At 37.4% G+C, this 16,835-nt stretch overlaps 1 protein-coding gene across 8 annotated transcripts in view; it reads right to left on the bottom strand.

Annotated features, from left to right (window-relative positions):
* Positions 1-437: 437 nt before the first annotated feature.
* The window catches only part of CAMK2D (calcium/calmodulin dependent protein kinase II delta), a 365,992-nt gene continuing 349,594 nt past the window's right edge, over positions 438-16,835 (bottom strand). For 4 of the 8 annotated variants that reach the window (XM_049885467.1, XM_049885465.1, XM_049885470.1 and 1 more), the window contains 3 exons: positions 7,882-7,976; positions 5,555-5,783; positions 3,096-4,018 (listed from right to left, as the gene is read on the bottom strand). In XM_049885467.1, the coding sequence (XP_049741424.1) occupies positions 3,952-4,018; positions 5,555-5,783; positions 7,882-7,976 (391 nt within the window). In that variant the 3' untranslated portion in view covers positions 3,096-3,951. Of the gene's footprint in view, positions 2,705-3,095; positions 4,019-5,510; positions 5,784-7,881; positions 7,977-16,835 lie in introns of those variants that run through there. The other 4 variants (XM_049885473.1, XM_049885466.1, XM_049885469.1 and 1 more) reach the window with 4 other exon arrangements.

Below are 16,835 nucleotides of genomic sequence, written 5' to 3'. Positions count from 1 at the left end.
CATTAACGAGCTACAAGAAATGGAATGCTCCTGTATGCTCGGGTTCAAGTTGGGGACTGGAAGGTGTGGTGTTGGAGATGATGCCACTGAAATGTTATATGGCCAAATCTGGGTTAAAAAGGGAACATCCTAGCTGCCGTGTGGGACAGACTGCAGTTCACATGTTTAGAAGCTTTTAGGACTCCTAATTGTTTTTATCTACTTTGTTGTAAGCAAAATTTCCCCAGGAGAAACTTGTTTTGTGCGTACAGAAAGTTCTCTTACGACATGTCACTATCACTATCTTAAAAGAAAGCAGAATTCAGTAATTTGATCTTTATATCAAAGGTAAATTGTCATGCACTAAATAAGACTAAGGTCAGGACATGTTGCCCTTGGCCCTGGCCAGCACCAGGCACGCATAAAGTACAGTACATTTTCTTAGGAAATAAAGATGGACACATTGTCAGCAGAAATCACAAATTTATTAACTCTTAAATATATCAATCAGTCATTTACCATTATGGCAAGAAATATATACAGTGTCCCATGGTAAACTGCAGTGTTTCAAAATGATTGATAGAAGATAATAAATGTATAATTCAATTGTGGTGGAGAGAAAGAAAAGATCACAACTTCTTCACATCTTAGTGTGGAAGACAAACTTGATCTACGGTATTACTTCAACACCACATGCTAAGTTAAAAGCATAAAAAAAAAAAAGAAAAAGAAAAAAAAACCCCAAACCACTCTACATCTATTTTTTTTAAAATACATGTATGCCACATATAGCTGCTTCACAAAAAGGTAAAAGAAATTAAAAAGGGGAAAAAAAAATGAGGCCATTAATTTTTCACAGATCTCATTGGCAGGTTAACATGGCTCAAGACATTTACTGTATATATTTATTTTAAATATATATTGTTTTAAATCATATAATAATTTTATCAGAAAAGCTTCAATCCATCTACCATACATCCACTAGCAACAATATCTAAGGTGATTAGTAATCAACACAGAAAGGTGAAATGAGAGAAGAGAGGGAGGGCCAGTTTTTCTGTTGTCTTGTTTGTTTCTGCTTTAAAAATGGGCTTCCCAGGATTGCGAAAGACGATTCTGAAAACAATGCTGATGACGATACTGTGCACTATAAAGCATTTCAGAGAAGAGAAAAAGCCTCAGAGGGGTTGGATAAACAAAGAAGTGAGAAGCACACGGAAAACCTGGGACATTTCCCTTTTCTTTTTGTTTGAAAATGGAAAATCCTAACTCCTTTCTGGGAAGAAAATGTTACTCTGACATAGGAGGGAAGCTAAAAAAGCACCAGTCACAGAGAACAAGTTCAAAACAATTGTAAGAATGGAAAACATTCTTAGGCTTCTCTAACCTTCGAAAACTAGCCAGTGATGGTGACCAGGGGGCCTCGCATTCCAGCAGGTGGAAATAAGTGCATCTGCACAAAACCTTGATCTGCTATCCATTTGGTGTTCTCCTGGTAACTGCCCCAATCAATACGAAATACTGCAGTTACGGCAGGACCTTACTTGCTTTTATCATACGTTTTAAACAATTTTAATACTTCAAACAGAAGATTAATAATACCTAAGTCTAAATAAGACCCTAAGCAAAATTAAAAACCTTTCAAATCTTCTTGACAACATTTTGCTGGGCCCCGAAAGTGGTCAAAAGTGCTAGTCTCCAAACGACTTGATTTTTAATTTTGTCTTTGTTATGCAAATATTACTGTTACTTTTTTCTCACACACTTTGCCATTGAGTCCATTTGAACTCATAGCAGCTCTATAACACAGTAGAACTCTCCAATAGGGTTTCTAGGAGTTGCTGGTGGATTCAAACTCCTGACCTTTTGATTAGCAGCTGTAGCACTTCACCATGGTGCCAACAGGGCTCCAACACTACTAGCCAAAAAAAGGAAAAAAGATAAAAATAAAAAAGGAACAAAGAAATAGGTAAGATGAAGAAAACAGAGCACAGGTTTGAGAAAGGAACCGAAAATTCAATTCAGCGAATTCACCAGAACAGTGTGAGCATATCCTAAAATGATCAAACCAGCAAATGATGTGAAAGTTTCCAGTTTACACAGTTTGTTCAAAAACTAAATGGCTTTAGATGTTACCAAACCAACTGATTCTTGCTTTCACACTTGTAAGTGATTTTGTTCACATACGAACCCACTTGAATTGTTAAACAGCAACAAGACTTCTGGTGAAAAACCATCCATTTCAACCAGGAGCATACCAGGAAACTGAAGATTTTTTTTTTTGCCTTTTTTTTTTTTTTTTTTACACAAACAAGCCAAAACATTAACAGCGAAGAGTTCTAAAAAATTTACATTTCTCTTACAAACCGTCATTTAGAGAACAACAATGGTGAAGTCTGTTATTTCTTGGCATAAATAGAGAAACTTGATGAATAGGTTGTACTTGGAATATTGTGGAATCTGTGTGTGTGTGTGTCTGACCTCCCCCCTATTGTTTGCCAACAGTAATTGACGTTTACATGGAACATCTCCATAGCTGAAGTGTAAACAATGAAGAGGAAGGGATATATGACAAGATGATGCATCACATATGCGTTACGCGTAGGTAGGACCTTCACAGCTTCATGCACTCAGAAACATGCATGAAGAGGAGGAGAGGGTGGCCCAGGGTTACCATCCCGGTGCCTTGAAAACAGAATGCGGAAGTGGCACTGCTGATATTTAGCTGAAAGGAGAAAAGGGGGAGTGAGAAATTTATTATATGGTTTTACAAAAGGTCATCAAATGGCTTTGCCATAGTTGTGAATAGGCTACAATTTTACAGCTTAGCTGGTTAATAGACTGAAAATGGTACGTAGAAGAGATCTTGCAATCATTAAGAGAAAATATATCATATTAAACTGGAAAATCAGGATTAATTATCTGTTAATTCGTTCACACGAAGCTAAGCTACAAATAAGAGACAGGGACCCAGGCTTCCATCATATTAGTAAATCTAAACATAACTTTTAAGCATTCATATTTACTAGATACATTAATAAGTGAATATTACTGCATAGTTGAAGCAGACTCAAAATTTAAGTGCATTCTTATTCGCTTTTGTCATTATTCTTCAACTCTCTGGGAAATCAAACCGGGACGTCAGTTTAATAAGGGATAGGGCTGTTACGAGTCAGGACTCGACAGCAACTGGTATGGCCTTAAAGGAAGGGAGAAGGCAATTATTCTTATTTAATTGGAGGCCTTTTTTTCTTTAAACCTACTGCTGGGAGCATTATTTCCTAAAAGCTCTGAAAAGGTTCAAGTGCTTTGAGTGGGGAAAATATTCATAATAATACCACACACATAACTGAAGCCCTCTAATCCAAGTTTAAAAACAAATCTTAAAAAACAACACAAGCTTGAATTTAATTACAGTCAACTTTCAATTATCCTCGGGAATTACTCACTTTTTGAGTTTTAAGTTTGAGCTTGACTTTCTCCTGTGACCTGTCCTCATGGTCAAATACCGTTATACTCAGTTAGGTGCACCAAATTAATTTACGTATTAACCACAGCCATCTGAGTAATGGGATTGTAACCTCTTGAAAAACGTTAAGAAATCCAAGAATCCTAAAGCTCGATATAAACTAGGCATGGATAATTGAGAGTTGTCTGAATCGACTTTTGATGCCAGCACTTCCGGATATTCTAAAATGACACATCCATATGTTAAAGAAAGGACCTTCTCAGTGCTCATTACCTTTAAAATAAAGATTACGCTACAAAAAGGGGCTGAACATTAGACTCAACAGCTCATGCATAATTGCTATGAATTTTCAAAGACCTTGAATGTTTTTCAGTGAATATAATGCAAGAGAAAATCTCCTCAAATGGAAAACAGCCATGCAGCGTTTCAGTCACTAGCTCCAATCACAAAGTATTGGAGCTGGATGCTACTTACAAGACCCATATGAGAATGGTTTTCAGGTCTTAGATGTTTTGCCACAAAGAGGTGCTTCCTGAGAAGTTTTCTTTCCCATTTGGAATACAGGATGGCCTATTAAGAGAAGCCTCATTTGAGCCATGTGGCATAAAATGAAGTTTTCTTAAATAGGCTCTATTCCATAAGTACTTCAGGGAATACAGAAAAACCTAACTCTCAAGTACTAAATGGACGTAATCCTTTCTGGTAATTTGTGTTGTTACACTTTGGGGTAAAAAAACAACAACAACAACAAAAAAACACAGACACAAATGAATGCCCTCATTATCTGCCTATCCTTTTTGTTTCTTTCTCTAAATTACATAGCCATTGTTATAAACTTGATTCCTATCCTACCACCCCCCAATTTAACAAGTGTTCCTTGGTGAGAGAATCTGGAATGAAATCAGCTGTCTGGAATGGGCCAGACTTCTACTAGCTAAGTCTCAACTCCTATTCTTGTTTTCACGTGACCCTGCTTTACTGATACACCCTTATTTCTCACGGTTTCCTTTCCTCTAGTTGGAGCCAGCCATCCTTATCCGTAGTCCCCTATCATACTAAAGTCCTGACATCATATTTTCTTCATGATGCTCCTTGTGCTTGGACTATCTTCCCTGTTTTTCCTCTCTCCAAATTCCACTTTTCATTTAAGAGCTTGTGCAAAGTTCTACCTTCTCCACAAAGGGTACTTCTGACAGTGTGTTACATTTGTAATTCATTCCATTCTACTCTGAGTCCGTTGCCGTTGAGTTGATTCCGACTCATAGCGACCCTATAGGACAGAGTACAACTACCCCACAGAGTTTCAAAGGAGCACCTGGTGGATTTGAACTGCTGACCATTTGGTTGGCAGCTGTAGCACTTGAACCACTACACCACCAGGGCTTCCGTTCTACTCTGAAGTTGATGATAAATTACTCAGGTTTTTTTTCTTGGGTATTGGCGATTAGATGCTTTCCAAATGAGAATATATGTTCCTTGAGGACAAGCCTTTTATCTCACACTGTATTTGGCACAGGTCAGGCATCTAGGAGATGTGCAACAAATATCTGTCTCATTACTGACTGGGAGAGCAAACACAACATCTGAGGTAGAATGGTGTAGTGTAAAAGACACGGAAATATCGGATATTTGCTTTTTAAATGCTATCTTTTATAAGTTTTTCCTAATATCTATACCTGAGCCTCAACAGATAATCTGTGAAATGAAGCTCCTAATACTTTCCTGGTCATTTTAGAAACTCCCCTCTTGTCTTTCCTACCATATTCCTTTCCTTTGCCAATGGTGACAATAAAGTCACAAATATTTTGCCTGATTATGCAAATCCTCCTGATTTAACCCTAACAGAAATCAGCTTGATAGGGTATTCTCTAGTTCCCATCTAAAACTTCTGCATACTGCTCTATGCCAAGTTTCAACCCACAAATGCCTGGTCTGACTGATCATTCTAGAGAATTGTAGACTGTTTACCACCAAGGCATTTATTCCCACCAGTGTGACTGACCACCAGCATTAGATAACATATGTCATGCTATTAACAATGGAATAAGTAGAAGGAGCTGACCATAGGTATATTAACAAAGAAGCTGACAGCCTGGGAATATTTACTTGATGGGTACTGTTGGCGACCCCGAGCGATGAAAATGAACGTTCTGCCACTTTCCATCCCGGCGGTGCCAGACACGGGTCTCTTCTGACTGCATTGTCTTTGGCATTCCGCTGCCATCCATGTACTGAGTGAGCCTAATGTAAGCTATGCAGGCAGCATCGTCGCCTACCAGGTGTACATGGGGGTTCAGGATAATAGTGTGGATTGGTTTCTGGCTTTTAGACAAAGCTGAAAGAGAAGACATGAAAAGAAACATTTAGTCACTATGCAGTAAAGTAAACCAAGACAGAATAATTAGCTGGAGTCAATAAATGTAATGTCTTTCATTTGTTCAACTACTCATTATTTGTACTACCTGAGTACCAGGTACTGTGTAAAGTATAAAGGATAAGAAGAAGAGCAAAAATGGATACAGTCTTTATTTTCTCTGATTCCATTTGTAGGCAATTTGTATGCCACTCTGGAAACTCTCATTGTTTGGGGGGAAAAAGCTGGTGACAGGTATTTATCTACAATGGGTAGTGGTTAGAAATAGAAGCCATAATACGAATTGCTGTGGAGAAGGCCTGGCCCAGATACATGAACAGTTCCTGTCTTTTTCCTGGAAAGACCGCTGGGGTACTTGACAGGATATCCTGTGGTCTTGTTTGTTTTGCTGGTTGGTTGGTGAAGTATATGGGACAAGGGAAATATATCAAATACAATAAAACCTGTACTTGATGGGACTGCTTTGTTTTTCCAGATCTCACAAGTTTTCTTCCCCTGACATGGTGCTGTATTACCACGTTTCTATTGCTCTTTTTAGTGGAAAATACTTGTTTTCTTTCTCTGACAGATTTCTGTCTTACACAGGTTCCAGCTTTCAGAGGCTTTACTGTATCAAGCATGGAGATCATTGTCTCCAAAAAGGGCTGGCCATAGGATGAATTTGCTACTGTGCCTTATTCTGTGACTCCTTAACAAATCAGAGTCCACGCCATGACAGTCCAGTTGTGGCCATCCAGTTAAACTCCAAAACCTACTATTGGCCATATAGCCTAGTCTCTATTTTTTTCTTTTTGACTGACTAACCCTCACTAGGCTCCAGCCACTGGTGTTTTGGCAGCAGCTACTCATTCTAATTATTTAATAACCAAGATTTGAGAATTTAATGCAGATTATTTATTGACGATACTTCTCTCTTGGACTGCTCGAACAGGCTCGACTGTTTTAGCTGTTATCCAAACATGCTTCCCTTTCACAGAAAAGATCTATTCATATTACCTAGTGCCAGTCACATAACTACCCCCATATGAAGAATATATAGTTAGGAAAGTAATGATGTATGGATGTTAGGTTGAAGTAATTAAAATATTAATGGGTTAATTAATTCTTTTACTAGGAACAAGATGGTGCCAGCTGTGAACCAGCTGGAGAACAGAGCATGATGCGCTGCCAGTCAGGGTGCTGGGATGCAGAGAATATGAGAGCATTTACTGAAACTTTGTTAAGGCCAGTTTATCACAAAAGCCTTTTTGTTTGGTTCTTCGCTAATGCTTACTGTATATAAGAAAAAGTAATTCATTAAATATGCCCGAACTTAAAAATCTACACCAAGGCAGACATTCTTGCTAAGGCTGAGATTTACTGAAAGCGAGCCTGATCATAACAACACGGCTGTTATTCCTCTTTAACTCACTGAAATCTCATTGCAAGGTGAGTGAATTCACTCTGTGTATCACGCGAAGGCAACACAATGCCTAATGCTTTTAGGGGTAGTAGGAAAAGAAGGATAAAGGGAATCCCTGCTTTACATTTTTCTGGATGACCTGGAGGATTTCAGCAGGAGGAGGTTTCTTCTGTCATCTTGAAATTTGACTCTTTCCTCTGAGCCCCTAAAATTCATATAATTTAAACTAAAATATATACCTGATTACTCATTTCCATTTTACTTTGAAAATAAGCACCAAATATACTTGAAAGCACTTGTCTCTGTTGAACAGTCTCGCACGCTGTGGTTTCTTTTATTTTTTTCATACGTTAAGTTTTATGAAGAAGTTACATTTTTGGTAACTCATTTTGTAGCTTATCTTACAGAATTCACTGGAACAAAAATGGGGCATACTCAATCAATGTGACTTTTTATGCAAAGTAAGATATTTCCTAAAAGGCAGAAAAAAATTAAACCTTTTTTTTGGGGGGGGTTTCAAATAAAAAAAATTATTGTATAAAATGCTAGGCTAAGATAAAAAATTTTGTTGCAGAGAAGAGCCAAAGGATTTGCAAAATTTGGGAGAAATTCAAAGAAGTTGGAAAAGGCATGTTACTCAATTTAGAATAAATGTACCATTTTCAAAGTAGAATCGATGAAAGTCCATCCCTTCCACTAAATTACCCAATGCTTCAGGTTCAAAAGCCGTAAGGCCTGGGTCACAGATTTTCCTGTAAGGAGAAAAATAATCAGTAAATAAACGAGCTAGTAAATTTTGCTGTTTTACATGCATTCATTCTTATTTATCAAATAGTCAATAAAGGGAAGAGTCTATATACTAAAAATATAAAATTCCTATGACAGGCCTTGGCAGAGTAGAGGAGGAGATAGTCTAAGAAGGCATTTTGCAGAGACCTCTGATATAAGCAGTGCGAGCAAAGGATAACCGACCACACTTTAGGAATCTCCTTTTTAAATTTTCTCCTTTTTTATTTCTAAGGTAAGTTCTCCAGGTTTTTCCCAGCCTTTCCAAATCTTGACTTCAGTTTATTATTTTCTCTGAAACATTCTCCAAGTCCCATAAAGCCATCTTTGGCTGTGAAAGTAAATATTTTGGGATAATTTTTGATGGATCACACCTTGTACGTTCATGTCAAACATTTGTATTACAATCAACGTGAGGGCAGGTATCACATCCCACACTCCTGGTAATGTTTATCACACTTAATTAAGCTTCTGATTAAAGTTTATCTATCTATTACAATAAAATTACTATGACGTTCAATGTACATATTAGTGTTTTTTTTTTTTAAATTCTAGAAATATGATTCTTTCTTTGGAGAAATTCATTTATTTAACAAATAATTGTTAAACACCTACTGTGTAGCAGCTATTCTTCGAAATGAGCATTTATAACAATAATTTATACTAAAATAGAAGTAAATACAAAGTGTTTGAAAAGCAGATTACTTATATACAGTAAAGAATTTAGAAAGAAAATTTGAGCTGGGTTTCTATGAATGAGCAGGAGTTTTCCAGGTTGAGGAAGGTGGTGGGCAGGAGGGTAACAATTATAATGGTATACTGTTGTGAGCTGTGTCCAGTGGGCCCCTGACTCATGGCGGCTCATGTATAATGGAATGAAATGCTGCCATCTCCATGATTATTCATGAATCGGACTGTTGAAATCCATAGGGTTTTCATTGTCTGATTTTTTGGAAGTAGATTACCAGGCCTTTCTTCCTAGTCTGTTTTAGTCTGGAAGCTCTGCTGAAGCCTATTCAGCATTACAGCAACATGCCAATCCCCACTGAGAGAAGGACGGTGGCCGCACGTGAGGTTCGTCGGTCAGGAATCGAACCTGGGTCTCTTGCACAGAAGGCAAGAATTCTACCACTGAACCACCACTGATCCCCCATAGAATTACAGAGGAAGGGATATTTCCTTTGGCCTGTGGTGACTATCGTAGGCTTCTCAGAGAAGGTGACATAAAGTCTGGGTTTGAAGGATTAGTGGCAGTTCACAAGGTAGGTAAAGAGAGTACAAACTGAGAGACTTTTGGATTATATTTATTTGTTCCAAAGTACAATACAGTGGATGGAACTGCCTCTGATTTCATATGGAAACCCCCCTTTGGAAGGCAAAAATTTCTTAACTCTTCAACAAAAATACAAGTTTGAAAAGACTGACTCACTATGATTCTTCAAAGTGCAGTACTGTTCATGGAATGTGGAACTGATGCTTTTCAAAGAATACTTCAAAAACAGAAAATCACAGTGGTTATTCATTGTGATAAAGAAAGACTCAGGTAAAAGGCAAAAGGGGGAAGGAATGAATTTGAAATTCTGCCACAGGCTGCTTGGTGGGCAGGTATTTTTAAACTCAAAGACAAATACATATAATCTCTTTCTAATGAGCAAAATGGGAAGAACAGTGTTCCTATGGTAACAGCAATTTAGTCTGCCAAGGGCTATTATATCCTCTAGAAATAATGGTTTTCGGTTCTCAACATCAGCGAACCACAATTTCTTACTACCTTATATTAACACTACAATCATCTGGGAATCATGGCATTATGATGGCTCCTCTTACACAACCATCAGAGAAGTCAGTATGTTAGTCTGTTCTTTGTCTCTCTCCCTCTCTCCTCTGTAATTTTATTAATATTAATAAGAGATTCAGAAAACTGCTACTTGGCAGGTGGGCGTGTGCGCTCTGTACAGGTGTTCTAAGGACCAGCTGACAGAGCTATACTAATACACCCTACCATCTGGAAAGCTCCCAAATGGAAGGCCCTATTAGATTATCCCTGGGCCTGAAAGTTCAAAATCTATGACTATAGGCCTTCATAGGTAAAGGAATGAGCAAACTGATAGGATTCAGAGAATAGCAGTATTTAATACATCATACTTTCAATTGCTTAGGGATATAAAAAATGCCCCACTTCTGCCTTGGTACAACTGTTCCCTACTATTGAACTGAAAACAGCAACAGTAAAAAACAAAAAAAATAGCAACAGCAAAACACACTTTTTGCCGTTCCATAAAGGAACGCTCCTGTAAAAGGAGATTAAAAAAAAAATCAAAAACAAGAAAAAAAGCAACCTTATGCTTTGGACAGTCAAATAGGTCTAAGTAGGGTATTTCGGCAAAAAGATGAGCTGCAGTTCTATGGCACAGTCCTAAATAACGGTTTAAAAGAGAATTGCTGCCTGTGACAACAAAGAATGCTCTTTTAAACTCCGTTTCTCATTATCTCTTTTATTCCAAGTGTAATTTATTAGGTTGTGTTAAAGAATATGATACACACACATATGTACACATGCACATGTATGCATATACAACACACATTTTAATTTGTAAAAAACAGATCTTGGATTTAATTTAGTTTTAAATTTAGTTACTCTCTCCTATATTTTATATTTGGTTACCTATTTCTAACTAATGGTAAGAGTAATACCTGATTATTATATAATTTGGAAAGAATAGGAAAGAAGCAGGAAAAAAAAAAAAAAACTCACGCATGATTTTACCTCCCAGAGACAATCTGTTTTTTTTCTTTTATTTTAAAACCAACTTGACATACTTCATCCCATTTTTTTAATGTTTTATTATGTCATTGAAACAGCTATATATATTCAATTGTATATCCTGCTTGATTTTCAGTAAACGCATCATCAACATTTTCCCAGATGGCTAGAAACTCAGCATAAACATCCACTGTACCAAAGACACCCAAAATTACCCAGCTGTTACATCATAAACACAATGTTGGACAGACAGGTTGTTTCCATTTTCCACTATTATGAACACTGCTTCAATAAACAACATTATTCTTAAATCTATTCGTGTTTTAGATTCATAATTCGTGCCCGTGTTAAATTCTGATAAGTAGAATTACAGGATTGTACTGATATGAACCTTTACAAAAAACTTTCTAGTACATAACAACCAATTGCCCTTGCTCCCCCACCACCTTGGAAGTTTGCTTCCATTTAGAGTTCACCAAGTGGTGTAGGAAAGTCACCAGGTTCCTGTTGTGTCTGCATTCCTCTGCTTATCAGCAGAGTTTCCATCCCTGCTGAGCAGACAGGAAGGAAATGCCCTCACGTTTAAATTTGCATATACTTAGTCAGTGGGCATAAAAATACTTTTATTAGTCTACTTGTCATTCACATTTCCTCTTTTGCGAATAGTCAGTTCATGTCCTTGCCCTATTTTTCTACTTTTCAGTCTTACTCAATAGAAATGAACTTTTGTCACGTTTTGCAGATATCTTCCTAAGTTTATTGTTTCTTAGTTTTATTTTTTGTATTTTTATTAAAGTGTACAAGTTTTATACATTTAGGTAGTCTAATCATTTTATCTTCCTTATTTGTGATTACTTCCTCTGCCTTTTTTTTTTTGAATTTTTTTTATTAACTTTTATTAAGCTTCAAGTGAACGTTTACAAATCCAATCAGTCTGTCACATATAAGTTTACATACATCTCACTCCCTACTCCCACTTGCTCTCCCCCTCTTGAGTCAGCCCTTTCAGTCTCTCCTTTCTTGACAATTTTGCCAGCTTCCCTCTCTCTCTATCCTCCCATCCCCCCTCCAGACAAGAGTTGCCAACACAATCTCAAGTGTCCATCTGATATAATTAGCTCACTCTTCATCAGCGTCTCTCTCCCACCCGCTGACCAGTCCCTTTCATGTCTGATGAGTTGTCTTCGGGGGTGGTTCCTGTCCTGTGCCAACAGAAGGTCTGGGGACCATGGCCGCCGGGATTCCTCTAGTCTCAGTCAGACCATTAAGTTTGGTCTTTTTATGAGAATTTGGGGTCTGTATCCCACTGATCTCCTGCTCCCTCAGGGGTCCTCTGCTGTGCTCCCTGTCAGGGCAGTCATCGATTGTGGCCGGGCACCAACTAGTTCCTCTGGTCTCAGGATGATGTAGGTCTCTGGTTCATGTGGCCCTTTCGGTCTCTTGGGCTCTTAGTTGTCGTGTGGCCTTGGTGTTCTTCATTTTCCTTTGCTCCAGGTGGGTTGAGACCAATTGATGCATCTCAGATGGCCGCTTGTTAGCATTTAAGACCCCAGACGCCACATTTCAAAGTGGGATGCAGAATATTTTCATAATAGAATTATTTTGCCAATTGACTTAGAAGTCCCCGCAAACCATGTTCCCCAGACCCCCGCCCTTGCTCTGCTGACCTTTGAAGCATTCATTTTATCCCGGAAACTTCTTTGCTTTTGGTCCATTCCAACTGAGCTGACCTTCCATGTATTGAATGTTGGCTTTCCCTTCACCTAAAGCAGTTCTTATCTACTGATTAATCAATAAAAAAACCCTCTCCCACCCTCCCTCCCTCCCCCCCTCGTAACCACAAAAGTATGTGTTCTTCTCAGGTTTACTATTTCTCAAGATCTTATAATAGTGGTCTTATACAATATTTGTCCTTTTGCCTCTGACTAATTTCGCTCAGCATAATGTCTTCCAGGTTCCTCCATGTTATGAAATGTTTCACAGATTCGTCACTGTTCTTGATCGATGCGTAGTATTCCATTGTGTGAATATACCACAATTTATTTACCCATTCATCCGTTGATGGACACCTTGGTTGCTTCCAGCTTTTTGCTATTGTAAACAGAGCTGCAATAAACATGGGTGTGCATATATCTGTTTGTATGAAGGCTCTTGTATCTCTAGGGTATATTCCCAGGAGTGGGATTTCTGGGTTGTATGGTAGTTCTATTTCTAACTGTTTAAGATAAGGCCAGATAGATTTCCAAAGTGGTTGTACCATTTTACATTCCCACCAGCAGTGTATAAGAGTTCCAATCTCTCCACAGCCTCTCCAACATTTATTATTTTGTGTTTTTTTGGATTAATGCCAGCCTTGCTGGTGTGAGATGGAATCTCATGGTGGTTTTAATTTGCATTTCTCTAATGGCTAATGATTGAGAGCATTTTCTCATGTATCTGTTGGCTGCCTGAATATCTTCTTTAGTGAAATGTGTGTTCATATCCTTTGCCCACTTTTTGATTGGGTTGTTTGTCTTTTTGTGGTTGAGTTTTGACAGAATCATGTAGATTTTAGAGATCAGGCGCTGGTCGGAGATGTCATAGCTGAAAATTCTTTCCCAGTCTGTAGGTGGTCTTTTTACTCTTTTGGTGAAGTCTTTAGATGAGCATAGGTGTTTGATTTTTAGGAGCTCCCAGTTATTGGGTTTCTCTTCATCATTTTTGGTAATGTTTTGTATTCTGTTTATGCCTTGTATTAGGGCTCCTAGGGTTGTCCCTATTTTTTCTTCCATGATCTTTATCGTTTTAGTCTTTATGTCTAGGTCTTTGATCCACTTGGAATTAGTTTTTGTGCATGGTGTAAGGTATGGGTCCTGTTTCATTTTTTTGCAAATGGATATCCAGTTATGCCAGCACCATTTGTTAAAAAGGCTATCTTTTCCCCAATTAATTGACACTGGTCCTTTGTCAAATATCAGCTGCTCATACGTGGATGGATCTATGTCTGGGTTCTCAATTCTGTTCCATTGGTCTATGTGCCTGTTGTTGTACCAGTACCAGGCTGTTTTGACTACTGTGGCTGTATAATAGGTTCTGAAATCAGGTAAAGTGAGGCCTCCCACTTTCTTCTTCTTTGTCAGTAGTGCTTTGCTTATCCGGGGCTTCTTTCCCTTCCATATGAAATTGGTGATTTGTTTCTCTATCCCCTTAAAATATGGCATTGGAATTTGGATCGGAAGTACGTTAAATGTATAGATGGCTTTTGATAGAATAGACATTTTTACTGTGTTAAGTCTTCCTATCCATGAGCAAGGTATGTTTTTCCACTTAAGTATGTCCTTTTGAATTTCTTGTAGTAGAGCTTTGTAGTTTTCTTTGTATAGGTCTTTTACATCCTTGGTAAGATTTATTCCTAAGCATCTTATCTTCTTGGGGGCTACTGTGAATGGTATTGATTTGGTTATTTCCTCTTCGGTGTTCTTTTTGTTGATGTAGAGGAATCCAAGTGATTTTTGTATGTTTATTTTATAACCTGAGACTCTGCCAAACTCTTCTATTAGTTTCAGTAGTTTTCTGGAGGATTCCTTAGGGTTTTCTGTGTATATAATCATGTCATCTGCAAATAGTGATAACTTTACTTCTTCCTTGCCAATCTGGATACCTTTTATTTCTTTGTCTAGCCTAATTGCCCTGGCTAGGACTTCCAGCACGATGTTGAATAAGAGCGGTGATAAAGGGCATCCTTGTCTGGTTCCCGTTCTCAAGGGAAATGCTTTCAGGTTCTCTCCATTTAGAGTGATATTGGCTGTTGGCTTTGCATAGATGCCCTTTATTATGTTGAGGAATTTTCCTTCAATTCCTACTTTGGTAACAGTTTTTATCATAAATGGGTGTTGGACTTTGTCAAATGCCTTTTCTGCATCAATTGATAAGATCATGTGGTTTTTGTCTTTTGTTTTATTTATGTGATGGATTACATTAATGGTTTTTCTGATATTAAACCAGCCTTGCATACCTGGTAGAAATCCCACTTGATCAGGGTGAATTATTTTTTTGATGTGTTGTTGGATTCTATTGGCTAGAATTTTGTTGAGGATTTTTGCATCTATGTTCATGAGGGATATAGGTCTATGATTTTCTTTTTTTGTAATGTCTTTACCTGGTTTTGGTATCAGGGAGATGGTGGCTTCATAGAATGAGTTGGGTAGTATTCCGTCATTTTCTATGCTTTCGAATACCTTCAGAAGTAGTGGTGTTAACTCTTCTCTGAAAGTTTGGTAGAACTCTGCAGTGAAGCCGTCCGGGCCAGGGCTTTTTTTTGTTGGGAGTTTTTTGATTACCGTTTCAATCTCTTTTTTTGTTCTGGGTCTACTTAGTTGTTCTACTTCTGAATGTGTTAGTTTAGGTAGATAGTGTTTTTCCAGGAATTCACCCATTTCTTCTAGGTTTTCAAATTTGTTAGAGTACAATTTTTCATAATAATCTAAAATGATTCTTTTAATTTCATTTGGTTCTGTTGTGATGTGGTCCTTCTCGTTTCTTATTCGGGTTATTTGTTTCCTTTCCTGTATTTCTTTAGTCAGTCTAGCCAATGGTTTATCAATTTTGTTAATTTTTTCAAAGAACCAGCTTTTGGCTTTGTTAATTCTTTCAATTGTTTTTCTGTTCTCTAATTCATTTAGTTCAGCTCTAATTTTTATTATTTGTTTTCTTCTGGTGCCTGATGGATTCTTTTGTTGCTCACTTTCTATTTGTTCAAGTTGTAGGGACAGTTCTCTGATTTTGGCTCTTTCTTCTTTTTGTATGTGTGCATTTATCGATCTAAATTGGCCTCTGAGCACTGCTTTTGCTGTGTCCCAGAGGTTTTGATAGGAAGTATTTTCATTCTCGTTGCTTTCTAAGAATTTCCTTATTCCCTCCTTGATGTCTTCTATAACCCAGTCTTTTTTCAGGAGGGTATTGTTCATTTTCCAAGTATTTGATTTCTTTTCTCTAGTTTTTCTGTTATTGATCTCTAGTTTTATTGCCTTGTGGTCTGAGAAGATGCTTTGTAATATTTCGATGTTTTGGACTCTGCAAAGGTTTGTTTTATGACCTAATATATGGTCTATTCTAGAGAATGTTCCATGTGCGCTAGAAGAAAAAGTATATTTTGCAGCAGTTGGGTGGAAGAGTTCTGTATAAGTCAATGAGGTCAAGTTGGTTGATTGTTGTAAGTAGATCTTCCGTGTCTCTATTGAGCTTCTTACTGGATGTCCTGTCCTTCTCCGAAAGTGGTGTGTTGAAGTCTCCTACTATAATTGTGGAGGTATCTATCTCACTTTTCAATTCTGTTAAAATTTGATTTATGTATCTTGCAGCCCTGTCATTGGGTGCATAAATATTTAATATGGTTATGTCTTCCTGATCAATTGTCCCTTTTATCATTATATAGTGTCCTTCTTTATCCTTTGTGGTGGATTTAAGTCTAAAGTCTATTTTGTCAGAAATTAATATTGCTACTCCTTTTTTGCTTCTTGTTTGCTTGATATATTTTTTTCCATCCTTTGAATTTTAGTTTGTGTCTCTAAGTCTAAGGTGTGTCTCTTGTAGGCAGCATATAGATGGATCGTGTTTCTTTATCCAGTTCGAGACTCTCTGTCTCTTTATTGGTGCATTTAGTCCATTTACATTCAGTGTAATTATAGATAAATAAGTTTTTAGTGCTGTCATTTTGATGCCTTTTTATGTGTGTTGTTGACAATTTCATTTTTCCACATACTTTTTTGTGCTGAGGCGTTTTTCTTAGTAAATTGTGAGATCCTGATTTTCATAGTGTTTGACTTTATGTTAGTTGAGTCGTTATGTTTTTCTTGGCTTTTATCTTGAGTTATAGAGTTGTTATAACTTTTTGTGGTTACCTTATAATTTACCCCTATTTTTCTAAGTAAAAACCTAACTTGTATTGTTCTGTATCGCCGTGTATCACTCTCCATATGGCAGTTCAGTGCCTCCTGTATTTAGTCCCTCTTTTTGATTATTGTGATCTTTTACCTATTGACTTCCATGATTCCCTGTTATGTGTATTTTTTTTTTTAATTAA

The sequence above is a fragment of the Elephas maximus genome, chromosome 5, assembly GCF_024166365.1.
Source record: "Elephas maximus indicus isolate mEleMax1 chromosome 5, mEleMax1 primary haplotype, whole genome shotgun sequence".
Taxonomy (NCBI): Eukaryota; Metazoa; Chordata; class Mammalia; order Proboscidea; family Elephantidae; genus Elephas; species Elephas maximus.
The sequence above is the reverse complement of the archived record's forward strand: the minus strand, read 5'-3'. Positions and strand labels throughout refer to the sequence as shown.